We start from the raw sequence: 19,197 nt of genomic DNA on the forward strand, positions 1-19,197 counted from the left end.
AACAATGATCATGCAGAAGTATAGAAAAGATGTTCTTATATTAAAAAATAAACAGTATTTCTTAGTGAGATAAGAAATATTAGGATTCTAGTCAACTAGATCAAGAAGGTCATGGAGAGAGTGAATGTCCATTTTAGATTTTCCGTTGCCATTTTGTATAAATTTATTTAGGCTGTAATTCTCTCATTAGCCTGTAAAGGAAGTAGCATTCTCATTTTAGAACTGGGAAGATTAGAGTATTTATGTAAATGTTGAAGTTATTGTTGTAATTGTAGGGCTAGGTTTTGATCTAAACCTTCTACTTTGATCTCCTGCTGCTTCCCCTTTGCTTGTCAGACTTAAGTTCCCACAGTCCTTTCTGTGCCTTGAATAAGACAAACTCTTTCCTACTTGGAACCTTTGTTGTTGCTCCAGCCTGTTCTCTAATACCTGGGAAGCCCTTATGCTAGAGCCACTTGTGGATGATTCCTCTCATCTCAGGTCTTGGCTCAAATGTCTTCTTACAGTATAGTTTTGAAAGGCACCCTGTCTACCTTAGCTACTCCACCAAGTTCTCTCTGCTTTTACACAGCATCCTGTTTGTATCCTTCATACCATTAATCAATCTTACATTATCTTGTTTATTTGTTGGCATATTTATTGTCTACTTTTCCTTAGTAAGGTCTAAGGTCCAGATATGAGTTCTTGATAACTGTGTGTATCTTTAGCACCTAAAACAGTGATTGGAACATTGTGAGTACTCGGTATGCATTTATTGAGATGAAGAAAGAGATAAAGGATGAGGAAGAGCTAAAGGGAGAGAGAATAAGAGTGAGTAATGAGAATCTAGGTACAAGTTTCCAACTCTTTTCTCACTGGATGATTGACTCCTATTGGAATAAGTTATGTAATTACAACCTGTTCTTTTTGAATTTCCTTATTTAGGAATCCAATATGCCATACTCCTTTTAACTCAAATCTGCAAGACTCCAAAATTAAAGTCTGAGTAATTAGAGTAAAAACCATGGGTTGCACAATTAATAATGCTAAATATTCACCTTGAAATAATTGCAGGTAGTCACTAGGAACCCATAAATTGGGGAATGAAACAATAAATTTCATAAAATACTTTTCCAGATACAGATAGAATTGTAGAACATCTGTCTGTAGGCTTACATGCCAGAAAGTAATCAACCAGGACACAAGAGGTGATAGCATTATGTTGTTTGATGACTTCCCTGAGGAGAAAGTCTGCTGTGTGTGTGTGTGTGTGTGTGTGTGTGTGTGTATGTGTATGTGTGTGTACACACGTGTAAAAATATATATATATATATATATATATATGCATGTATATATGTATTTACACATATACAATAAATTTCATCATAAAAGGAATATTAGAATTATAACCTTGCTTCTACAAACCTTACCAGTGTGATAAGTATTGAGGAAAATCTACTGAGGATAAAGAATAAGATGTGATTATCTATTTCTCTTTAATTAGTCATCTTCAGTATCAATCTTTTAATTAAAATACTTCAGGAGAAGAGGTATTCTCTTTCACTGGTACCTCATATCACCTAGGACCTTGTACATTGGAGAACTATTTTATGGTTCATTTTCTATGAGGGCTCTGAGACTTTCCTTGGAGATCTTACAGTACTCTGAAAATACTGGTACCTGCAGTCCACAATGGACATTTTTATTTTGCTATGACATTCAGTAGTCAATTGCAGAGTCTTGAAATGATAGTGAAGCTCGGAATTTAAAATACATATATTAATGTGTGGTTAATACACTATAAAATATGATTAAAAGTATCAATTTAAGATATAACATATAAGACTAACTAATATATAAGTCTAAGATTATGATATAAGTCTAATGTTGGTCTATGTATTTTTTCTAGTCCTAAAGAATATTCTCACATATAATAAAGAATTTCCATTTGATGTTCAGCCTGTCCCATTAAGGTAAATAAATAAGCATCCATATTTTATCTTCTGATTTTATTATCTATTTTATGCCTGTTTTTCAAATATTTCTGTATTTTTTCCCTATCAAATTTGGTATTGGTGATATGGCTGATACCATTGGTAGCAATGAGATGATTGACATTGACATTTATATCAACATTAACCTAATAATCAGCATCTTATCTGGGAAGTTAGTGGCTATGAGGGTTAGCTGGTGTATTAAGTGGAGTAGCTCACTAATTTTTCTGTCCTTTTTTATATAGGAGAATTTCAGCCCCTGGTGAGGAAGAGCATTTGGAATTTGAAGAAGATGAAGAAGAAGGTGGTGCTGGAGCAGGGTCTCCTGATTCTTTTCCTGCTAGAGTGCCTGGTGGGTACAAAAAATGTACATTATATAATTCAAGGTCAGGTGTTTGGAACTTACTTTTGTACTTGTTAGTGGCGGGTAAAACATCTCCAGGTTTGCCAATCTTAAGCAAATTATCATGGCCATTCTGATAGCGGTAGCTAATGGTTTATTGTGAAAGTATCTTACTATTTGTGTCAGGGATCCTCAAAACATCCCGGGTTTAGTGATTGGCTAGGAAGACCCACAGGACTCAGCATATAGCTGTACTCACAGTTGTATTCTGAGTCATTACAACAAGAAAACACAAGAACAAAATTAGCAAAGGGTAAAAGCACACAGGCAAATTCCAGAGGAAACCAAACTTCTAAGAGTCCTCTCCCAGCAGAGTCAAATATGTACTTGATTCTCTCAACATTATTTCACACCTGTAAAATGAAAAATATTGTCTATTGGGGAAACACTGTAGAGATTCAGTGCACAAGACACTTATTGGGGTTAGCATGAACCAAAACTAAAGACTCCAGGAAGAAAGCAAGTGTTCAGCACAAACCATATTGTTTGCATGGACGGTTTAGGCACAGTGATCTTCTTAACAGGGCATGATGGGAATCCTGCTGAAATCCAGGTTCCCAGATGCTAGCCATGGACCAACATTGTAAGTAGGCTTTCTAGAGTAACTGTTTGCTATGTTAATTCTTTTCTTTATATATCTAGCTGTTCTTTAAATAATCATATATGATTGTGAAACCTGGACCTGGAGGAACAGATACTATACAGTTGCCCTTAACAGGGAAATAAAGAATACATAGCAAGTTCTTTTTATTTGTGGAAGATCTTGACAAGGTTGTAAAATACCCTAGTCAAGCACCCTGAGTGAATTTTTTGCCTCTTCCACTTCTATAATTTCTTCTGTTCTTATACAGTGCACAGTTTTTACTTCTGATGAACTAGTTCATTTTTTGGAAGTGTGGAAATAACACTGTACTATTGTGATGCATTTTTTATGCTTTATGGTATAATTAAATATAATATACATATCATCCAGAAAACTTCATAATTAAAGTCATATTCCAGTAATTTAAATACTCTTTGGTAGAAGACGTTTGAAATATAAACAGTATAGGCTTAGACAAACAAGATACCTGCGCTTTTGAGTCTAACATCTGCCAATCAGTAGTTGAGTGACTGTACTTTTTTCTTTATAAAAGGAGATGTTGACAATGCCTAATTCATAGGGTTACAATGAAAATTAAGGCACCACATACAAAGCATTTGGCATGATACTTTTCATTTGCTGGGGTAGTGGTGGCTACTGTATTTTCATTATCACTTCTAAATGGTGCTAACAGTCCTACACCATAGGGTTATTGGAAAAATTACAGTCACTATAAAATGTTATTGTTAGTGTTTCTTTGATACAAGGTAATTATTTCCAATCTGTTTGTCCTTATGAAGAAAGAGCTATATTTTACTTGTCATATTTGTAGGAAATTTCAAGATTGCTGAGATGATGAGGTAAATAAATTTGCTAAAATTTTTCTGTATTTTTTATTTCCTTTTCAAACCACATGCTGTACTTGAAATAGATTCCAGTTCTATAAATTTCTGGTTTGATTATTTGTTCACTAGCTATACTTCTGTAGCAAACAAGATCCTTGAAGCAGATGATGTAAGTCATGAAATGGACAGATTAAGGTCTTTATGGGTTTCAGGTTGCTGAGTTGAAAAGAAACTCTGTAAATTAAGTCTATTTGCTATGAAAGATTAAGCCCAAAGTAATTAGATTTTTGTATTCTGATATAGCATTTTGGTATTTTATTTCAGAGATACAGAAAGCTCACTAAACCTTTCTATTCCCTGAATTATTTTCCTCAAAGTAAGAAAGAGTACATATAGTTCAATTGGCTATATTTGATTTTCGATCATATTTTCCAGGGCCTGTGTCATTATAAAATTAAAAATGTCATTGAAGGACAATTTGACCTTTAACTTAATTGTAGAATGGGGAAAATTGTTATACTGTGGACATCCAAGATTTCATTCATGATAAGGCTGTTGTGTCTATATTATCATGGCAGGGTGCTCCTAAGAATTATAACATTTTTATTATCTTTATTTTATGTAATTTATATAATTGTAAGTTTGTTGTATTTTTTTTTTTTTGGTACTGAGGATTGAACACAGGCGTACTTTACCAGTGAGCCACATCCTCAGCCCTTTTTATTTTTCATTTTGAGACAGGATTTCACTTAGTTGCTGAGGGCCTCACTGAGTTGCTGAGATTAGTCTTAAACTTGGGATCCTCCTGCCTCAGCCTCCCAAGTCACCTGGATTACAGGCTTGTGCCATAGCATCTAGCTTATTATGATCTTTTGAAAAAATATTGATTAAGGTGTCCCTTACATATATAAAAGGCATCTTTTTTTAGTGTGCAGCTTTATGAGTTTTGACAAACACACATGCTAAACACTACTACTGTTAAGCTAATGAGATGAAGTATAATATATGACTATGGTATGACCAAGAGTAGTTTATTCCCATTTAAAATTAAAAATGAATTTTTATCCAACCTTTCTTGAAAAGAATAAAAAATTGTTAAACCTTTCTTTGACATTAATATCATTTTCAAAGCCTTCAATTCTCATAAGACAAACAGTAACTTTTGTGTACTGCTTTAAACACTAACTGGCTTAAGCACAAATAGTAGTTTAATTTTCTTAAGGTAATCTCAGTAGATTTCATTTAAATAGAGGATATAAATTTATAACCTATTATTTATTACCTGAAAACTTATTTATCATTTTGAATATTAAAGCTTCTAAATGATAAACCAAAGTAATACAAATAAAAAAATAGCTGATCAGGATTATATGCTTATAATCCTAGCTACTTAAGAAATTGAGGCAGGAGGATTGCAAGTTTGAGGCCAGTGGGGGCAACTTAGAGAGACTTTGTCTCAAAATAGAAAGAACTAGGGATGTAGCTCAGTGGTAGGGTGCTTGCCTCACCTGTGTGAAGCCCTACATTTGTTTCCTAGTACCACATGCACAAATAGCCATGACACAATTTTAGACAAAATTTAAAAAAACATTTCTGAGTGACCTAAACATAAGCCTAGCAATCTCAACATTATTCTAAATTTGTATTGGTTATTCATCTTTTATATAGTCTTAAATATGTACAAAAACTGTTTTTTGAAACTCAAAATGAAGAGTGAATCTTACTTCTTTAATATCAAGCCTGTACTTGTTTCTTTCCTGCATAAATATTCAATTCTGAGTTGAACTTGAGAGTTAAGCAAATATGGATTTCATTTTCAGCTAAAGTGCAGTGTTTTTCTTACTCATGCATATAGGAAGTTGAAAACTGCAACAAAATATTCATTGCTGTTCCATGAATATTAGGGCATCCTTATTTCACAGAATTTCAGAATATATTTAGGGTTAAGCAGTAAATACTACCAAAGTGTGCAGTTAAACTCTGGCTCTCCATGCACTTCCTTTCTCTCAAAGTCTCAAATTCTCAGACTGAGCAGAACAGTCAGAGCCAGAGTTCTTTATCCAGTCATGTACTTATATTGAAAGGAAAGGAAAATACCATTCAATGTTATCTGGAAGTTCTCCTAGCTATTTTTCAATAGTTTTAAGGCTTGTTAATATTCTATTACTCTCAAGCAGTTTTGGAAACATTTTAAGATTTCTTTTTTATAATTTGTCTTGTTTGTTTGTAGTACTGGGGATTGAAGTCTGGGGTGCTCTACCACATAGCTACATCCCCAGCTCTTTGACTTATTTTTTTTTATTTTGAAACAGGGTTTTGATAAGTTGCCCAGGCTGGCCTCTCCTGCCTTAACTTGCCAAGTTCCTGGGATTACAGGCATGCACCACTAAGTCTGGCTAAGTTTTTTTTAATCCATGAATCTTGTCACTTGAAGTCAAAAGGTTTTCTCCAGAGCTTTGCAGAAATTGGTTTATAGGAAATTTCTATTGAGTATGCTCTTCATCAAGGCTCTAAGCAACATCTGGCCTGCTTTGTCTTGAAAGTCCTCTGGCCACTCAAATTTTTAACCCAACACCTGTAGTAACTCTTCCTTGCATGCTAAATGGCATCTGTGTATGAAGCATATACCCACTGATTCATCTTAGGTTTTGTGAGAGTATTTATTATTTTTTTCCAGATATGATGGTTACACTTAAGAATTCAGCCATTATCCAAATCACATATTTCTGAACACAGAAAAATACATATTTCTAGTACCAGTCAATAAAGAAAATAAAAACAAGAATATATTCATATAACTTATATACAAACAACTTTAATCAGGTATAATTTTTCACAGACCTAGAAATATTATTATTTGAATGCTAATGACCCCTAAGATTTTTATCAAACTTTTAATATAATTTCAAAGTGAACAAACTTCTTATGATTTTACTCTTTATCTTGAAAGGTTGGACCAGTTTCTCAACTACTAATCAGTTACCAACCAAAAGAAATTGTGCATGTGTTTTCATATTTTCACACAATTTGTATGTGTGTACAAATTGCAGATGTGCAGTACAAATTGCAAAATTTTTCTCTTGCTAGATTTTTAAGACCCATTTCATGTTTTGTGCCATTTACAAAATGTTATGACCAAATAATGATTTGATAATACCATTATTTTAAATTATGTTAAAATTATCCCAAAATAATAGAAAATATTATTTTATATATATCGTTTTTATTGGATTTTAAAATTACAAAGAAATGTGCACTTAAAAAATGTGTGTGACAGACTTTGAATTGGTAGTATCAAACATCTGAATTTAATTACAAGTATGATAAATCTAAAACAAAGAAGACATAAATATATAATCACACACATATGATAATGCTTAGTTTACATTTTAGATATCAGGTTCATCTCTGTCCTAAAAGTATGGACAACAAATTTTGTACTCCTTATTCATGACATTTAATTTACCAAGCACCAAGGCAAAATGAAGACTGACTCACCTCTTATTGAAGTAAATGCCTGTGACAAACATTTGTACAATATCATGTAAAAAGCAAATTCAAATCAGTGTTTTAAAAAATATAATCTTTGGTAATTTTCCTCTTTTAATGTTCTGACCTAGACAATGATGTACTATTTTGGAACAAAGACTGTCATGCCATTTCCAATTTTGGACTAGAAATTGTCCTTATAGTATGATATGAGATATAAACAATAGAAATTTTTAAAAAGCAAAAATAAAAAAGTTGAAAGAAAAGAATGACTTCCTCTTCTGCATGTGAGGACAGGGTCTTAAGGATCCCATTGACCTTCATATCCATGTCACTCCAGACTCATCCTCAGGCTGGTGGTCCTTTCATTGTCTGATTCTCCATGATCTCTATGGCCATCCTACTTGATACTTAGACCTTCATTTTTCTCAGCATCCTCTTGGAACAAAGAAGTTATGGGCAGGGGGTGGGGGGCTTCAGATGTTCTCCCATTGTTTTTCTGTACCTGTTGCAGGTAGAGTGGTGCTTCATTGCTTGGTCTGTGTCAGTGCTGTGGGGTGCCCAGCAGAGGCCGAGGCCTTACTTGCACAATTCCCTTTCCTCTCCACAGTGGCAGTGGCTGTAACATTCTTGGCTAGGTCAGATGCTTTTACACAGTTTTTAAAACATTCTTGAGGGAACTTGTCTATGTTTAACAAACAGCCATTTGGGGGATCCATAGCTACCTTCACAAATTGTTTTCCACAGATGAAGCACAATGAAATAGAACAACTTGAGTTTTTACCCAAGTACCACCTGTTAATAAACAGTTTCCATCAACAAGATGGACTTTTTGGTATCCCCTATTACAGTAGTGTGGTAAAATGGTTCCAAACCTTCTAATTCATTGTCATTACTTTATCAGAGTTGTCTTTAGGTTTAGGCTTAGAATCTTCCTCTCGCAGAAAATCACACTGAATTGAGTAATTCCTTCCAACTCTTTTTGACACCAGTGAGAGCATGCTTGCTCTGGTTGGTGCATAAGAGGTGGTTGGGGGCAGATAAGTCAGAAAAAGACATGCTTTCTGTGTTCAGTACAACTTGGGGCTCACCAGCTACCAATGGCTTCCTTTGTCTTGCAGTAAAAACTGAAAGTGGAATTAACCAAATGAACACAGTCCTGCTGCTCACTGCTATATGAGTGTTAAAGACCTATCATATTGCTATCTGGGCTGCTCAGTCTCTGTCCATTCCTGTGAATGTGCATTGCCCAGTGTACAAAGTTCAAATGTTACTCTTTTTTAATCACTCCCTTACTTGGAGTTCTTAGTGACAGCTCAATAACATCCATGGGATGTTATTGAAAACTTGGTTTGGACAGCTGTAGCCATTTAGAGTTTTCCATATTTAAAAGTATGAGGCATAAATAGTGGCCTCACAAAAATGTCTATATTCTAATCCTGGGAACCTGTGACTGTTATGTTTACATGGCAAAAGGAACTTTGCAGAAGCTTGAGATAGGGAGGTTCTCCTGCAGTTCCTTTTAAGGCTTTAGGGACAATTAAAATAAAGATGTTAAAATGAGACATGATGGTTAAAAGCATGGACTCTGTAGCCAAACTTCTGTGTGATTATGGATAATTTGTTTTTCTATGCCTCACTTTTCACCTCTGAAAAATAGAACTAAACTATTGTTGTGAGGATTAGATGAGAGGATTAGGATAGTATGTGGCACATCACAAATACTCACAAGTGTTAGCTATTTCTTATTTACATAGCAATTCCATGTGGAAGAACATTTCTTCTGATCTTTGCTCTAGATCTGAGAGCAGATGATCTAGCTGGAATAGCACAGTTTACACTGGATTGTGTGTAGTGATTTCTTTCTTATCCTTGTTAGTCTTCGAATTTTATGAATGTAGTTGACTTGTTCTCATATTACACTATGTAATTGGATATGTTAATTCTTCACTTAGAAATCTTCCTTTTAATGCATTGGCTCAATTTACAACTATCATGGTTTTATCTTTGATGCAAAAACATGCATATAGATGGTATGGTATTATTTTAGCATTTGATCTTCTTTTATGTTTATTATTTCTTCACTCATTGATATAGATTCTCTAGCCATTTGTTTACTAGAGCATGATAACCTCTAGAACTGAAAATTCAGTCATTCATTCAATAAAATATTTCTTCAACAAAGATCTGTTTATTCCTTGTGCATACTACAAAAGGAACAGTTCCCACACCTTTCAGGATGCTTATTGTGTAGTCAGCAAGACAGAGCCAAAAGCACATGATTATGATTAGAGATGTGCACCAATGTCATAGGTTGGCAAAAAAGAAGGGCTGAGGGAATTCAATAAATCTAGCCATATTTAGGACCCACTGAGTATGTAGGAGTTGACCATGCAGAGAGAGAGAGCACATCATAGACCATTCTGAAACACCTTAAATAGGCACCTTTCTATGTAATCTATGATCTTAATTACACTCAGCTTCCTTCATAATGGAACACAATGTTTGACATTCTACCTTGAATTAAACAAGAAATTCAGACTTGAAATCACTGCCTCCATATTAAATTATTCGAAGCATAATGATTACATTAAACCTTACTGTGTAGTCTCAGGCAAAAAGATTGTTGGTAAGGAATGTAGCATCAGCCCTACCATTTCAACTGAAAGACCTAGATGATGACAGGTTATAAAATTGACTCACCCCAAAGTAACAACAAGTTTAATATCAACTTGGAAAAAAATAATCTTAACATCAAAAAGACTTTGAAAGTTGTAAAGCAATCATCTTTTGAATGTCAAAAAAGGTAGTAAAGAGGTAATACATAAAAGAAGTAACATTCTTGGGGGTTTTTGGGGGTGGGGTGGGTTCTTTTTTTGTCTTTTTTAGAACTGGGGTTTGAATCCAGTATTTTGCAAATGCAAGGCAGACACTTTGCCACTGAGCTACATCCCAACCCAACATTCTTAATATATAAAGAAAAATTTTAATTGTAATAACCAAAGCAGAATACATGAGAGGAACAGACAATATGAGCGAGCGCATGAGCGTGCACACACACACACACACACACACACACACACACACACATACATTTAAAAAACATCCGTTAAACATAAAAAGATACTCAACTTTATTTTTAATAAAAAACAGAAATTAAAGCTACTGTTGGTGAGTCTTAGGGGAAATAGGTACTTATTAATCACTGGTGGGAACAAAAAATGGTGAGGTTCCTTTGGAGGGGAATTGAGCATTCTCTAACAACATATAAGTACATATTTTTTCCTTAGCAATCCCATTCCTGAGAATTTACTTTGAAGATGCACCCCCAAAATACAGGAAAAAGAGGAGGAAACATTTGCATATACACAAGATTCTCTGTTTAGGTGTTTTTTATAATGATAAAAAGTTAGAAATAAAGTAACTGCCATATGAAGATTGACTGAATAAACATAGGATGCTGTAGAAAATAATTCAGAAAATCTCCATGAACTAATGAGTGATTTTTCAAATTATTGTTAGCAGAATTTATCAAGGTAGTTCACATTAGCAGATTAAGGGGAAAGATTTCATAAGGTTGTCAACAATGCAGAAAAAGTTTTCAGTTAAGTTTGAAATACAGCCTTGATTTTAAACAATTCTTGTCAAAGAACAGAAAAACATCCTTAACCTGATAAAACATGGCTACATGACATTTACAGCCCAAAATCGTTTAATGATGAATTTGAACAAAACAAGAGTGTCTATTACTTCTTTTCATCAGCATTGTTTTGGAAGCTCTAGCTACTGCACTAGGACAAGAAAATGAAATATAAAAGGGGGGATGTTATTTATTTGCACATTTATGAATATATAGAGAATATATGCAAAAAACCTATTCATAACTCATTAATAAGATAATGTGGTTCCTGGATAGAAAATCTGTACAGACAAATCAATTTTATCTCAAACAAGTAATAATTGCTTAGAAAATGAACTATTATAATATTTATAGTAGTATTAAATAATATCAAGGACCTTATTATAAATTCAACAAAAGAAATATAAGAATTTTATGTAGAAAATAAACCTTTATTGAAAGAAATAAAAGAATATCAAAAGGAAAAGGAAACTAGAGCAATCTTGAAATTAGGGAAAAAGATGGAAGAGTGACTTAATAATTGTTATGGTTGGTGAGATGTTGAATTGTACATTCTCTTTTACTTTTTTCATTTCTCTCAATTGAATTGTTTATGAGAATGCATTTTATAAAAACAGTGAAGTCATTATTCTTTTTTTCATTTGTTCATAATAGTTATTCTTGACATTAGATTCATTTGGACTAATTATAAATGCATGGGATATAATTTGCTCCAATTCAGTCCCTTCACCCTCCCCATCCTCCCTCCCACTGTTCCCTTTCATCTACTTTACTGATCTATTTATTTACATTTTTTAAAATTAGTATGTTATAGATATTCAAAATGATGAGTTTCATTATAGTATATTCACATATGTGCATTGAAAAGTTAATTTGGTTTCATTCCACAGTTTTTCCCTACCCACTCCCCATTCCCTTCTTTTTCTTTTATTGATTTTATTTTTTTTTAAATACACGACAATGGAGTGTATTACAATTCTTATTACACATATAGAGCACATTTTTTTTATCTTTGTATAAAGTATGTTCATGCCAATTCATGTTATACATATACTTGTTTTTTTTGCATTACAATTCTTATTACACATATATACCACAATTTTTCATATCTCTGTTTGTATATAAAGTAGGTTGACATCCAATATGTGTCTTCAGACATGTACTTTGGATAATGATGTCCATCACATTCATTCCACATTCATTAGGAGGCTAATCCCCTGCCTCCTCCCTTTCCCTCACTCCCCTCTTCCCTATCTAAAATCCATCTATTCATCCCATGTTCCTCTTCCCTACCCTATTATGAGTCAGCCTCCTTATATCAGAGAAAACATTTGGCATTTGTTTTTTGGGGATTGACTAACTTCACTTAGCGTTATCTTCTCCAATGCCATCCATTTACCTGCAAATGCCATAATTTTATTCTCTTTAAAAAACGTTCATGGGGCTGGGGATGTGGCTCAAGCGGTAGCGCGCTCGCCTAGCATGCGTGTGGCCCGGGTTCGATCCTCAGCAGCACCACATACCAACAAAGATGTTGTGTCCGCCAAGAACTAAGAAAAAATAAATAAATGTTAAAATTCTCTCTCTCTCTGTCCCCCTCTCTCTCTCACTCTCTCTTTAAAAAAAAAAAAAAAACGTTCATAGTGTATATATGCCACATTTTTAAAAATCCATTCATCCACTGAAGGGCATGTAGGTTGGCTCCACAGTTTAGCTATTGTGAATTGTGCTGCTATAAACATTGATGTGGCTGTGTCCCTGTAGTATGTTGTTTTTAAGTCCTTTGGGTATAGTCCAAGGAGAGGAATAGCTTGGTCAAATGGTGGTTCCATTCCCAGATTTCCAAGGAATCTCCATGAGTTTAATTCCATTTTGTTGCATATGGATTTCCAGTTTTCCCAGCACCATTTGTTGAAAATGCTATCTTTTCTCCAGTGCATGTTTTTGGCACCTTTGTCTAAAATAAGATGATTGTAATTTTGTGGGTTAGTCTCTGTGTCCTCTATTCTGTACCATTGGTCTACCAGTCTGTTTTAGTGCCAAAACCAAGCTGTTTTTGTTACTATTGCTCTGTAGTATAGTTTAAGGTCTCATATAGCGATACTCCCTGCTTCACTCTTCCTGCTAAGGATTTCTTTAGCAATTCTTGGTCTCTTATTTTTCCAGATGAATTTCATGATTGCCTTTTCTATTTCTATGAGGAATGCCATTGAGATTTTGATTGGAATTGCATTAAATCTATATAGTGCTTTTGGTAGTTTGGTCATTTTGATAATATTAATTCTGCCTATCCAAGAGCAAGGTAGATCTTTCCAGAAATAGTAATTGAATTCAGCAAAGGAGCAGGATATAAATCAACACCCATAAATCAAAGGCATTTCTGTATATCAGTGACAAAGCCTCTGAGAAGGAAATGAGGAAAACTACTCCATTCACAATAACCTCAAAAAAATGATACTTGAGAATCAATTAAAGAAGTCAAAGATCTATACAATAAAAACTACAGAACCCTAAAGAGAGAAATCAAAGAAGATCTTAAAAGATGGAAAGATCTACACATTCCCTTCTTAAAAGGAGAAAAGGAGGAGGAGGGAGGGAGAGGGGGAAGTTGGGCAGGGTCAGATCAGAATATGATAACCCAAAGGGTGGGGTTTGGCCTGCTGAGAACTTCTAACTGAAGGAGATTGGAATCTCAAAAGCAAGCTCAGCAGCAAAGCCTTTGCTCTCCTCCTGCCCTCCTGTCCGTTCACCCTTCTCTCCCAAAGCAAGTCATAAAACCTAGAAAGTGCTCTCTCTCTCTCTCTCTCTCTCTCTCTCTCTCTCTCTCTCTCTCTCTCTCTCCCTCTCTCTCTCTCCCTCTCTCTTTCCTTCCTTCCCTGCTATTCCCTTCCTGTCCCCCTACCCTCCCTTCCCCCCTCTCTTAAAAACCCTCATTCCAGACAGGACCTGCCTTAGGTCCAGAAGGAAAGAAGGCTATACAGAGAGGCCAAGAAGATGACCAGACAGGGCTTGCTGGGACCCTGGCAGCCTTTTACCATTAGCTCACACCCCCTTTTCCAGTCATTTCTACATGGCCATCCATTCTTCATGGAACATAAACATAAAAACAGGAGTTTTCCCTGGATCTCTAGGTCTTTATTTCTGAAGGCTTTTAGGTCAAATAAAATTCTATTAAATAATTGTAATGATTTTTAAAATGTAAAGATATATACTAGTTCATAAATTAGAAGAAGCAGTTTATAAAGATAGACTCTTTCTGAAACTCATCTGAATTTTTATTGCAGCTATAGAATGAAGATACTGTATCAGTGGTAAGAGGATAAACAGTCCGGTAAGACAGAATAGAAAACTCAGAAAGTGATTGCCACATGATTTATGATTGAAGTGGGACTGCAGATCAGTGGTGGAAAATGTCAGTCTTTTTAATGAGTAGTGCTGAGACAATTGAGTATTTATGTGAAATTGAATGAAATTAAAGCCCCTACTATACACCGTAGTCAATAATTCTGTGTGACATATGGAATTAAGTGTGAATGGCAAAACAATAAAATGCTTTCAAGATAATACCTTTATGATTTTGGAGTGGGGTAAGTTGTCTTAAATATGACATAAAAAGCACTGATAGTAAAGGAAGATATTAAGAAATTTGATATTACTAGCAGTAAGTATTTATCATAATCAGAAGACACCATGGCAGAGAAAAGTCATTCTTAACATTCAAAACTAATACTTGGTGTTAGAAGTTAGCAATGGTTGCTATCTTTTGGAAGAGTGAATTGGATATGGTGGGGGGAAGGACACTCCCAGGAGGCTGATCATATCTTTCCTAGATCTGATACTTGTTATACAGGTGTGTTCACTTTGTGGAAGTTCAGCAAACTGTACTAACAATTTGTACATTTTAAAATGTATATGCTCTACTTCAACAAAAAGTCTTTATAAAGGAAAAGTACTAAGAAGCTATTTGTAAAACATTTGTCCAGCAAAATAATAGAGACCTCCTACAGCTCAATAAGATAGATATCTCAATAAAAAATCGAGCAAAATAATTGAACACACTTCAGAAAAGAGGAAATCATATATTTGATTTATTCTAAAAGGTGCTCAACCTTATTAATCTTCAGAGGAATGCAAATTAAAATGATTGATTTCTTTATACCAAAATTGGCTAACATGAAGAATCTGAGAAAACAGTACCTAGTGAGGATGTGGAGCAATGGGAACACTACTGCACTTGGGCTAGGAATAAAAATTGGCACAACCACCTTAGGAAATGGATTGTCATTACATAGTAGGTATGGAGGTAACATGCCAGGTGACTTAGTGATTCCTCTGTTTCAGAAATGGGTGCTTATGGGAACCAGAAGATGTTCAGAAGAGTATTTATTATAGCCTTGTTAACTATATCCAAACACTTGAAGTAATTCAAATGTCTATCAACACAAGAATGTGTACATAAACTGTAGCATATTTATACAGCCATGTACTACATAATAGAATGAACTTTTCTGCAGAAAAATTCATATATGATATACATACATGTGAATATGTATGTATATAAATATAAATGTATACATATTCACATTTTTCATAAAATTTCAGAGGTGTTTTTTAACTCTCTGAAGTTCATCCCAGATGTCCAGGTACAAGCCCCTCTTCTAAAAGTACCCTCATTTGTCAATCAAAGAAGATGCATAAAAGGTATTATGTATATATTTAATGATATCAGCCTGAGCCCATTTAGGTTTGTTAATGCAACAGTGGACTGCAGCCTCCAGGCCTTCCCATTATTGCATTTGTCTGTATTTTTTCATATTTGTTTAAATTAGAAAGTAATACATTTTTAACAGCACTGTTGAGGTATAATTTGCATTTCATAACATTTCCCTTCTGTAAGTATAAAATTCATCGATTTTTGACACCTCTATAGAGTTTTGCATCTGTCATCACTATACAAGTTCAGAACATTCCCATCACCTCCCAAAATTTTCTCAAGCCACATTTGCCATCAATCAAATGTGTATTTTCAAATGTAGTGTGTTTATTGCTTCATGTATTTCAAATAACTCATCATTAAAAGTAGCATAACACATTGTTGAATAGAAACTTGAAAAACATCAACCAAAATCTTTTGTTAAGTGTATTTTGAGGTTCTGTATACATTCTTGATTAAAATCAGCTTATTTGCATCTGTTCTCTATTGCTAGTTTCAAAAAAGGGAACATACTGAACAGTTGATTTCTTCCTTCATATGTCCTTGGTGGGTGAATGTTGTCATGTTGTTCTGGGTAGGTTTTTAGTTTTAAAAATTTTAGTTGGTTTTGGGGAAAATGTTCAGTTATACAAATGGCCATTTTATATGGCAGTCTGTATAGTACTAATTTCTGAGAGAATAACTCATACAAAATAGAATGAAGAATAGAAGTTAGACTATATAGTTAAATTAAAACATAAATATCAAATTGTAAATTATTTTCTTTATTAGGAGTAACTAAAGAGAAGAATGTATTGATCAACTCTGATATTAAATGTCTCAGACTTTAGAACAGTATAACAAGTATTTTAAAAGCTTTTCTTGTCTTTGTTCTACCACTTCATATTAAGATGCTGAGTATAATATAGAAGTACATATGGAATATAAATATTATGTGAGCATATTATACAATTATGTATAATTGGGCTTCCTCAAGTAATCTTTTTAACATACTTTTATTATACATACTATATACTATTATTATAGAAATGATTATTTCTGCTTAAAGGTGATTTATGGTTGGGAAATGCAGATATATTATGTGTAAAATTAAATATTTTTCTAAAAAAGTATAACATCAGATGTTCATGAATTTCGGAAATAAAAATACATAATGCCTAGCTAGTTCCTAAGAGGTAGGCTATATCTTCTGTTTGTCAAAGTATTTACTCTGAATTGTTGGTGGAGCTAACTTTTACTGAGGTTTCTCTGTTGCCAGGTACTTTATTACCAAGGTTGCCATCAGAACCGGGAATGACATTACTCACTATCAGGATTGAGAAAATTGGTCTGAAAGACACTGGACAGTGCATCGATCCCTATATTACAGTTAGTATAAAGGGTAAATTACTGGCAAATTGCATTATGTTTTTTCTCATATGGGACAAAGTTTTTGACAGGGGATGGTCTTGTATATGTGACAACTTACTTTAATGCATTCTATAATGAGGCAAAATCCTAGAAGAGATCATAGCAGAACATAGTTCGAAAGACTTACAAAAAATATTTCCTACTTATACACTCACTTTTGCTTTTGAGTTTGTATAGATTTTTGCTCTTCAGATTCCATCTAATGTGCAGACTAAACATACACATTGTCCTTAACAGCAGCTACAGTCTTCAGGATATAGATTAACAATAGCACCCCTCACCTTCTCCTATCCAGTCTATATTCATTTCTCTCCACAAAGCCCCATGTCCTATTTTCCCATCTCTCCTGCTTCAGCCCCTTCTTCTTCCTGTGCTACTGAGGTATCTACTTAGGTGAATCCTACAGAGGCAGATGAAAATCAGGGGACAGGGAAGTAGGGTGCAACCATAACATCCATGCCCTGAAAGCAATCCCATGGGATGATGATGTGATTAAGGAATAAATTATACCATTTTACAGAAATAACTATAGTTAGTACAAACGGCTTATTTTAATCTGTAGTTTTGCACCAAAGGAACAGATCGGTGCTGAAATTAAATGGAGGAACTTTTATCAATTGCAGAAATAAAGTCAGATCCATGGGTTCATTAGTGCTAATTAAAAGAAAAATATGACCACAAAGAAAAACATTTATTTAAAGAACATAATCCACAGCACTAATACTGGTACACTTTTAAATTCCGAGGTTACCAGTTATCAAATATATAGTGTACCGGAAAATATTTACATTGTTTGATAGGCCAATTATAAAACTGCATACTCATTGAGAAAGTATACTTAAAACACAAAAATATTTAATGATGTTATAAATGTTAAATTACCTTTGCATATGTTATACTGAAATATTTTTATGTAAATATTTTTTTAATTATTAAATGTACTAAATTGTTTTTTGAGCTTTTTGAGACACATAAATGAATAACACATAAACACTGAGGAGTTATTAAATGAGTCCATGTTGAATTTGACTAAACTGAGATTTTTAAACCCAGAAAATTAAAACTATATATAACGTGCCATCTGGTTGTTGTAAATTCAGGGTATGTTGTAAACAGTATAACCAGAATTTAGATAATATATATGAAAAATTATTAACCAAAGGGTTTTTGTTGGCTGTTCTCATCCATTTTTGGTTCTTAACAGGGAAATTATAAGGTTAGGTTTAAAGGCTTTTCTAAATAAGTCATATACTTGATCAAAGTTAGAAATTGGTGGCAGAGCTCCATTGTGGCAAATTTTATACTCCAGATTTTTTTTGGCATAGAAATATATAGTGGGATATTCCCTATGAAAAAAAAAAAACATGTTTGTTCTTTTTACCACTTCACTATGAAGATCAAGTTTTGTCCACTTGGCCATGTAAAGGCTTCCTACCACTTCACTATGAAGATCAAGTTTTGTCCACTTGGGCCATGTAAAGGCTTCCTTGTCCCCTTCATGAGGTCTCCTATCCAGTCTATATTCATTTATCTCCACATACCCCATGAACTTTAACAACTCTCACATACTTGCTCACACCAAATAGGAATCTCTTAGCCTGAGAATCTCCTCTCAGCTCTTTCCATGCCTCTTTAGGAACTGTAACCTTTGCAGTTTCTATATTTTCCGTCTGTATATGTGAATGCTCATAAGCAGAAACTTAATTGTTTCTCCAGATCTGAATGACATAGATTTAACTCCTGTGCAAGATACTCCTGTGGCTTCAAGAAAAGAAGATACATATGTTCATTTTAATGTGGACATTGAGCTCCAGAAGCATATTGAAAAATTAACCAAAGGTTTGTAATTATCAGTTACTGACTTCTTAAGGATACAGTACTTATCTGGGTTTGTGTTCATAGTATACTTAACACAAGATCTTATGTCACATAGTTATGAATATTGACTTAAAGTCAAATCAATTTTTTTAAAATATGAGAATTAGCAGTTGCATTATCTAGTTGTGTAATAAATGTGGTTAAATATTATTTGATAGGGAAGTTTTTCTCATAATACAGAGTTAAGGAAGCAGGTTCCCTAATAATTACCTTAAGTCCTTTTAGGAACCTAATGATTACTTTCTAACAGTTAAAGAATTAT

At 33.9% G+C, this 19,197-nt stretch overlaps 1 protein-coding gene across 1 annotated transcript; it reads left to right on the forward strand.

Moving 5' to 3' along the window:
- Positions 1-1,863: 1,863 nt before the first annotated feature.
- On the forward strand, positions 1,864-18,931 carry LOC144373333 (axin interactor, dorsalization-associated protein-like). The gene is made up of 4 exons (XM_078036425.1): positions 1,864-1,952; positions 2,219-2,325; positions 16,906-17,028; positions 18,774-18,931. Exons 1-4 carry the CDS (start codon positions 1,864-1,866, stop codon positions 18,902-18,904), a joined length of 450 nt encoding a protein of 149 aa, XP_077892551.1. The 3' UTR covers positions 18,905-18,931.
- The last annotated feature ends 266 nt before the right edge of the window (positions 18,932-19,197 follow it).

This window comes from Ictidomys tridecemlineatus, unplaced genomic scaffold (assembly GCF_052094955.1).
Source record: "Ictidomys tridecemlineatus isolate mIctTri1 unplaced genomic scaffold, mIctTri1.hap1 Scaffold_36, whole genome shotgun sequence".
Lineage (NCBI taxonomy): Eukaryota > Metazoa > Chordata > Mammalia > Rodentia > Sciuridae > Ictidomys > Ictidomys tridecemlineatus.

Excerpts from the sequence above, each read along its gene's own strand:
- LOC144373333 (XM_078036425.1), top strand. The coding sequence starts at position 1,864 with ATGTTGGTCTATGTATTTTTTCTAGTCCTAAAGAATATTCTCACATAT. Across the intron at positions 2,326-16,905 it reads TTTTCCTGCTAGAGTGCCTG|GTACTTTATTACCAAGGTTG; the intron begins GTGGGTACAAAA and ends CTCTGTTGCCAG. Across the intron at positions 17,029-18,773 it reads TATTACAGTTAGTATAAAGG|ATCTGAATGACATAGATTTA; the intron begins GTAAATTACTGG and ends TTGTTTCTCCAG.